The sequence below is a fragment of the Ananas comosus genome, linkage group 14 (assembly GCF_001540865.1).
Source record: "Ananas comosus cultivar F153 linkage group 14, ASM154086v1, whole genome shotgun sequence".
NCBI classification, from domain to species: domain Eukaryota; kingdom Viridiplantae; phylum Streptophyta; class Magnoliopsida; order Poales; family Bromeliaceae; genus Ananas; species Ananas comosus.
In genome coordinates this window covers 10,724,756-10,733,293 of record NC_033634.1, presented here as the reverse complement: position 1 = coordinate 10,733,293, position 8,538 = coordinate 10,724,756, and the positions used below count along the sequence as shown (strand labels likewise).

General features: G+C 37.4%; 2 protein-coding genes across 4 annotated transcripts; both read right to left on the bottom strand.

Annotated features, from left to right (window-relative positions):
• Positions 577–1,874, bottom strand: LOC109720621 (NDR1/HIN1-like protein 13). The gene has a single exon (XM_020247856.1). It carries the CDS (start codon positions 1,611–1,613, stop codon positions 885–887), a length of 729 nt encoding a protein of 242 aa, XP_020103445.1. The 5' UTR covers positions 1,614–1,874; the 3' UTR covers positions 577–884.
• LOC109720540 (nuclear inhibitor of protein phosphatase 1) lies at positions 4,218–7,276 on the bottom strand. Of its 3 annotated transcripts, none has more exons than XM_020247736.1 (4): positions 7,133–7,276; positions 6,667–6,728; positions 6,023–6,576; positions 4,218–5,311 (listed from the first exon to the last, which is right to left on the bottom strand). In XM_020247736.1, exons 3-4 carry the CDS (start codon positions 6,463–6,465, stop codon positions 4,540–4,542), a joined length of 1,215 nt encoding a protein of 404 aa, XP_020103325.1. In that variant the 5' UTR covers positions 6,466–6,576; positions 6,667–6,728; positions 7,133–7,276; the 3' UTR covers positions 4,218–4,539. The 3 variants fall into 3 exon arrangements, with proteins under 3 accessions (XP_020103325.1, XP_020103326.1, XP_020103327.1); XM_020247737.1 differs by having other exon boundaries at positions 6,023–6,542; XM_020247738.1 differs by having other exon boundaries at positions 6,023–6,511.

Genomic DNA, 8,538 nt, shown 5'->3' with positions numbered 1-8,538 from the left:
TAATCTATTCATCGCGATATACGGAACATAATATTACTTATGAAAACAAATATAGTATTTTTCCATCGTACAAATAGTGTATTTTTTCATCGTACTTTCTCACCATATGTAACATAATCTTCCTGCAATCCTAAATGAAGCCTTATTCTGGAGAGGCTTACAAATGGTGGGATTTGGAACCTACACATGCATATTTACAGAATTTGATCCCTAGTCTTCTAAAATTTTAGGGACTCCTAAAATGCAGCTGGTGCAAAAATTTTATAGCAATAAAAACAAATAATTAAATAGTTTATTTATTTTATAACTAAAGTAATCGCAATAAATTGAAAGTATAATTTGAAACTCTTTATGACTATACAAATAAATAAAAATTTTATAATGATTTTTTTTTTTTCAATTTATCTAATGTATACATACCTTGAAAAGTAGAATATAAAAGAAAATAAAATACACCACATGTAGGAAGGAAAAAAAAAGAGACAAAACAAAAAGTAAATGCGAGCATAAATAGAACTACAGTTAATTTCTTGGTATTTATTTGTTTTTGAAATGTTTCTAAAATAAAATAAAGTATTTGGATAAAATTTATATTATTCCTATCCCCCTCCTCACTCAAACTATATAATTCTCAATACATGCTCCATCTCTCTATATACGTATTCCATCTTACGGAGTCAACACTAATATGCCTTTTTGTTGTTGGATCCTCTCTACCATTTTGACCTCTCACAAGTATAAAATCAACCTGACACAAAAATAAGATTCAAACAAAAGCTAGGGTTTTCTCTCTTCATCTCATGAAACCCTAAATTGCCATCGTCGTCGTCGTCGTCGTTGCTATCGTTGCTGAGCGGTGCCAATCACGACGATTGAATGAGGCCTTAGAACTCGACGTTGACCTTGTACTGCGCCGACTTTATGTTGACCTTGGTGTTCGGAGACAAGCTGTCGACGACGAGCGCGCAATGGACGTTCACCGTGATCTCCCGAAGGTCGACCTCGTTGAGCCGCAACGAGACCGGCACGCGCACGTACACGTCAAGCGGGACTTGCCCTGCTTCCCTGTTCTCCTTGAGAGCATCTTGAAATCCTGAATCGACCGTATGTCGCCCCTCCATGACCACCTGCATGACGGTCGTGTTTCGGTGTCCTTGGTAGAAGCTCGGTAGGTGACCGGAGCACAACGTCGAATTTTTATACGACACGACTACGCTGGAACCTGAACCGTAAGAGATGCCTATCATGTCGTTAGGGTTTTCTGCACGAATATGCGCGGTGAGCTTCGCATGGAGGGTGAAATCGGAGGCGCGGAACTCGAAGGAGGAGATCGAGAGGGCCGAGACGGAGTAGGAAGGGATCTTGGGCTTCATGATGAAGAAGAAGTAAGCGGCGGTGCCGACAACCGCAAGGATGAAAAGGAGGAGAAAGCAGCAGCACCAGCAGAGGCAGCCACAGCAACAGGCACCGCCTTTCGATCGACCGTGGGAGTAGTAACGGGGTAGGTTGCGTCGGTGGGGCGGAGGACGGAGGTTCAGGGACTCCCCCCCACTGCCACCGCCATACTCAGATAACATCACGTAGCGCGGAGGCGGTTGTTGGTTGTAAGCCATAGCGATGGCGACAACAACAGCAACAGCGACAACGATGAGAGAGAGAGAGAGAGAGAGAGAGAGAGAGAGAGATGGTTGTTGGAGAGGAGAGGGAGGGGCGGCAAAGATTATTCAAGCTTTCATTTGTGAAGGAAGAAAGGAAGAAAAAAAAAAAGAAGAAAACACTTGTTTGGAAGGGTAAGAGGATGAGTTGGAGGGTCAATGAGAACCATTGGACATTTCTAAAACTAGTCCAAATTGGTCAAGGATTTGACAAACCCTATACTTGGATTTATGTATTTATTTATTTATTTATTTTGACTCCTCATTTGGATTCTCTATGAATAGTAAGTAATATGTTCAGCATGAAGTGTGGTAGAAAATAAGTTTATGATGAAATTAAACTATAAAGAGAAATTTCTTTCCTTGGGAAATAAAATTTTTTTAAAACCACAGAAATTTAGCATAAAAATTTTGAGATGTTAGGATAAAATTAAAATCGATACATCCAAAATTGCTCTATAAACTCAACAAGAAATAAAACTTTTTTGATTAAAAGTAAGTTTTTTTTTTTTTTTTTTTTTTTTTTTTTTTTTTTGAGGAAAAGATAGCACGCTACCCGCTTCATTCATTTAGTATATAAACTTAGCTACATGGGTGAGCCAACAAGGCCTCAAGGGTGGCGGAAAACGAGCTGGAAAAAAAAAAAAAAGTAATGTTGCTAGCTAGTAGGTCTGCATCTTGCCTATGTTGCGAAGGTCTGTTTGGTGCAAATCACAATTGAAATTTATAGGTGTTGTATTTATACGCTTTAATAANAAAAAAACCATGCCAAATAAGCCTTAGTAATCAATTTTAATTCTCTTGAAACAATCTTTAAATGCACCGCACGATTTTCCAAACTATTTTAAAATTTTTTAATTGCATACACTCTCTGTAATTATACCGAATAACTGATATATTTCTACAATGTTTAATTTTTCATATTTATCTCAACAAAAAATTTAACTTTTTCAACTATACCACTACTATTAGGATATGTTAGAAGAATATAGTTAACTATAGGTAAAATATTTTACACTAATTAGTAAATGAGATAAATTAACCTTTTAATTCCTCTAATATTATTTGTAATGGTAAAAAAAATAAAAAGATGACTGTTGAAAATTTTTTGGTAGATATTTCTATATAATTTTAACTGTTGGCGCTTTTGAGGGGACATATTTGTAATGGCAATAATATTATTTCACTTATTTTTTATTAAAAAATAAACAATACTCTAATGACAATAAACCAGAGGAGCAAAAAATATCACTAGACTTTTGTATGAATAAATATGAAAAGTTGAATTTTGTAGGAATATATTTGCTATTTGGTATGTTTACATGAAGCTCTATAAAATTAACCCAAAATAAAAACAGCCTGGTTTAACTTATGAATGAAAATTTAAGTGTCGTGACATGATACCGTGCTGACAATTTTTCGATATGGTACAACACGGCGCATACCATGACTACATGATACTTGTCTGTGGACACAATATGCATAAAACATTTAATCTTTTTTGACACCAATATATTCTAAATTCTTATTATATACAGAGAGAGAGTAGAGCTACTATGCTATCAGAAGAATAGAGGATCTGGTGCTTTCGACTTTTTGGCTCTTTGATCAGTTCCTGGCTCTCTTAGATCAGTTCCTTTAGTTATTTTTAACCTTGGGATTAATATTATTATCCTTTGAAGACCACTCAACCCTAGTGATACTATTCAACCCATCGAAAGCATCAAATTCTCTATACTTTCGATAGCATAATAGCTCTATATGTGTGTGTGTGTGTGTGTGTGTGAGTTGAGCTGGAATGCTATCGTTAACAAACGAGCTCCGTTGCCACCCATTTGTTTTCGAAGATAGAGCCTTCAAATCGACAATCGATACCGTTGAATATGATCTATACTACTTGAAGTATTTAGAAACCAAATTTCAAATATTTTCAACATCATTGACCTAATGATCAAAGGGTTTCAAATTTTGTAATTTTAATGATAGATATGAGACGTTTTCTCGTTTAACAGTGTAAAGTTATCCAAATCAATTGAATTTTAGTTAGAAAATTCTTTAAACTATTTAGAACAAAATCTATACTCCCGATCTTAATTAAAAAATTCCTATCATCACTTTTTAAAGGATATTCATTTTCAGCCGTTCATTTTTACGCCCACTTGATGGAGAAGACAATAATATCGGAAAAGTATGAAATTTGTTTTCTAGATACTTCAAGTGGTATAGATCATTTTCAATGGCACCGATCCTCGATTTGAAAGCTCCATCATCGAAAACAAATAGGTGGCAACAGAGCCCATTTGCTACAGATAGCATTCCAGCTCAACTCTCTCTCTCTCTCTCTCTCTCTCTCTCTCTCTCTATATATTAAAAATTTTACACTTTGTTAAGTAACTATTGGCTATTTTTTTTTTAAAAAAAAAGGGGTTGCTAAATCTTATTAGCACAGTATGGCACAATGGGCCATGCTTTCAAATTTTTTCTTTAAAAAAATTATCATCCACCACTTGGTCCAGTAGCATTACAAGTTTCCGAACCACAACAACAAAAGACAAGTTCATATCCTAGAACATCAAATTATATAGAATTTTTAGTTGTTTAAATAACAAAAAACAACTACAGAGGTAAACTCCGATGATGCTCCAAGTGACGAATCAAAAGAATGGAAAGGTTTGATTCAGTTCACATTTCAAGCTAGGAAAAATTAATTCATCATTCAAGAGTCGCCGATACAATCCGAATCCGCTATCGAACAACATAAGGTATTGTAGGGCATACTTTGGGGAATTAAACAAAAATCTCTCAGGCAAAGCAGGGATCTCGCGCAGTGTTCATCGGGTACTCGTGAACAACCCAAACATTTAAGAGCAGTTTTTCTCCATTATCAAGAATCGCCGAACAAATCGTCGCTTTCGGTTTCATCTGCCGTAATCACAACAGGTTTTTCACTCACGGGCTTTTCTTCGGCGCCTTTGTATGCCCAAGAAGAAGCAGCTTTACCAGATAAGGAATCCCCGTAAAGGCCGTCGTAAATCCCGCTTTTCGGATTGCTCTTCACTTTGTTCAACACTTGCTGGAGCTTTTCGGTTACACCCTTGGGGGATACATTTTCTGTGGGCGGCGGCACCTGTTCCTTTCCTTTCGGTATTACTGTAATTTGTATGAGGGATTCGTATTTGCCCACAAGACTCCCTTCCTTTACGCCGATAGGGCCAGGCTCGGTCTCGACATCCGCACCGTCCGATATTCCAACTACTTCGACCAATTCTCCTCCGACCTGATCCTTGAATGCGACGCTTAGCCTTTTACTTCTCTTAGCAGGTCTTCCTTGCATACGGTTGTCGTCAGTTCCGCTTGATGTGCTTTTCGAATTCGAGGAGAGATCGGATTTACTGATCCCATAGCGGTTGAGTATCGTATTATATGCTACAACACCGTCTTCATCATTGGGGTCGGGAGGGGAAGGTAAATTTAGCTCAGTAGAAATTGCGGGTTTCGGGAAAAGAGCAGCTGCGTTCTTGCGTAAAATGTAACTTCTAGTCGACGCAGCGAACCGCAAAGATTGCCCAACTTCCAGCTCAACTGGGTTGTCTTTTGTCAGTCTCTCACTTGCGACAAATGTACCATGAACTGATCCCAGATCGATCACATATATGCTGTAAAAACCGTAGGAGGCACAAGAACGACAGTTACAATAAGAAGATCTTGGTTTCGAAATTCAGTTTAATGCTGTTTAAGCAGCGCTCCAAGAAGAAGCACTACGGCCTTGATAGGCCTAGCAGAGCGGCCCCCTCGGGGACCGTGCCGCATGTCTAGCAGAGAAAAGCTCTGATTTGGAGCTTTCTCACATTCCCACTTTGTTGCAGTTGCGTGCCACAAACGCGGCTCTAACCATGTGGCCAAACGGGCGCTACATTAAAATCACCCCAACAGCTTCTCTCTAAGGTGGAAACAGAAACTCCAAATTGGAGCTTCATTCTGGGGCCTGGTATCTAATTACAGCTTCCCACCAAAACAGAAGCTCTAAACCTTTCTATTTGCAAAATGCTCTACCAGAGGTAACTACGCCTGAAACCACGTGCACAAGCACAGCTAAATTGGCACTGTGACAACACACATTAATTAGTTTCTTTACTTTGCCTCCAAAAGGAGTGCATAAAGAATCCCTTTGGCGTCATTTAGCTACCCTATGTTTTCCTTTGTTCAAAGCCAAATGTCATACAATTGTGCGCAAGTGGATGGTCTTCTCTGTTCTCATAAGTCATTATTGTTGGTTAGCATGCAAACTCTATCGTTTCTTAAAAAGCAATGATCCGACAAAAGAAAGGTTGCTGCTAATGTAAAAGAATAAAACGGCAAAACCTAACCTTCCGTTCTTGTGGGGAACGACAGCCGCATGCTGACGCGACACGGATTGGTGATCCAACACGAAATCACAAGTCGGGAACTGCCGCCCGAAAATATGCCTCCTCTTGTCGAGATTTATCCGATCGATGACCTCCCCATCCTTCAAAACCTCGAGATAATAAACTCCCGGCCGGGGCTCAATCGCCCAATCCGGCGGCTGCCAGCTGGACTGCCCCCCACCAATTTGGGTGGTATGCGAAGCCGGAGGAGGAGGAACGGCTTCCGGAGCAGCCGGTTTGGAAACAGCTTGCTGCTGCAGCCGATTTTGGGTCGGAAGGGAATTCTTCGAAGCGAGCGCTTCAGCGGGAGGATTCGAAGAAGTTTTAGTAGCCGAATTGAGGGTCACCGCGAACGGCTCCAACGATTGGGCTTTCTTAAATCTATCAAGCCCACCTTTGTACATTTCCCTTTCTTTTTCTTCCTTTTTGTTTGTTTTTTCCTCTTTTTTTCTTCAACCAAATTACAATCTATGAGCTTATGCTACATGAAACCAACAAAGATTCGAACTTTCGCACTACGAAGAGTAGGAAAAAGGAATAGATATAATAATTAAAGCAAATTTTGCATTAATTCCAACTACATCAGTAGCTGCAATAGTGCTTACCAATTGAAGCAACAGAGCTAGAAACCCTAGAAACTGCTACTAACTCTTTAACTTGAAATCATCTACAAAGTAAAACAAAAAAACAAAAAACAAAAAAAAGAGGAAGAGTTAGTTCGTCCACGAGATTAATGCATGGAAAATTACATAAACTCATCAAACAATACAAGGGATCTTAAACGCAAAAGCAATAAAAACACTAATCCAAAGAACAAAAGAGCCCAAAACAGTGACATAAGGTTAAAAAAAATAAAATAAAAATCCCTAGAATAATCTAATCTATCAAAAGAACTACGATTGGAACACGATTACAGAGAGAAAAGCGAAAGTAAACACGAATTCGATGAAACTTAGATCAAATCACGCCGAATCAAAACCGAATCGAGCACCAACAACAGTACGAATTGGGGAAACCATGAATTTGAGATAGAAAAGGGGAATAATCTGGAGATCGGGAAAGGGATTTTACCTGGGCAAAGGGGGAAGAGGGAGAGATGGAGGGACTTGAGATTTAGGGTTTCGCAGGGGATTAGAGATCGAGAGGAGAGAGAAGGGCGATGGGGTTGTGTGCGTCGATGATGGTGCTTGATCCTCCTACTAATGGCGAATTTTTGGGTAAAATTTATAGACAGTCCCTGTCGTTTTCCAATTTTGTAATTTGGTCCTATTGTAATTTTCACCTAAATACAAACCTATTTTTCTTTTTTTTCTTTTTTTTAAGGCATTTGAGATTTTTTTTATTGCTCATGTAGAGGTTGGTATATTGACATACACGTGGCGGTCGAACTCTCAACCTATAAAAAAAAAAAAATCATCGCAAAAAATGCATTAGCTTATGATAATTTCGTTTTGAGCATTAACGGATTAAAAAAAAAAAAAAGTTCAACATAGCTCTCTGATACATTGATATCACTGTGCACAATAAGCTGCAAAATCCACTTTGCTGCTTGAATAAGATCCGCAGGAAGCTAAACATACATGAAAATATTGACATATTATTTACGTAGAAATGATATAACATTTTAATTAATATCGGATCTTCAATCATAATACTTTCAAATCTAGTATGCGTCAATAATCTATATCTTTTACATCTATCTATCTATTTATTTATTTTTATTTATTTATACATTATTTCTTATAAAATGTGCCACGTGGCAGTTCCTGCTTAATCCTTATTTTCTCCTCTTTTCTCACTTTTTGATGTTTCGTTTTCTCATCCCATTTCTACATGATACTTCGTCTTCTCACCCGCTTACATCTCAATTAATGTGGTCACACGGTCTAATTTCATATAAACAAATTGCTTTCATAAGAAAAAATAAGTAAACTAAGATTTCTTTGTATTATTTTTTCTTTTTTTTTTGGCGCATAAGAAAGGTTCATATTTTATAATTTTTAAAATTTTTTTCTCTTCCTGTTTTTAAATTGTATATGGATTGAAATTAGGGTTCTACAGATTACGGCACGACATCGAAAGAAAAATAGAAATAGATTTGGAGTCAATGAGGGGAAAAAAGTGGTAGATTTGGAGAGATTTGCACGGAATCAGCATGACTATGACGAAAAAAAGCTCGACATTGACATTGGCGGCAAAGATGATGTGGAGATGGGAATTCATCTCCCCGCCATCGACAGTGCGATCAAAATGCATATAGAGTAATAACTAATAACTCTATTACTGCTTCTTTCATTACTATTTTTTATAATTTATTTACTAAAATTATAAGTTTTGTTACATCTGTACGTATATCTATTTCATCTATTCTATTTATATATATATTAATAAATATTATCTTTATTTATTAATGCCTTACGACAATTCAAAAAAATTAAAATTTTTACTTTGTGAATCTTCTGTCTTCTATAACATCA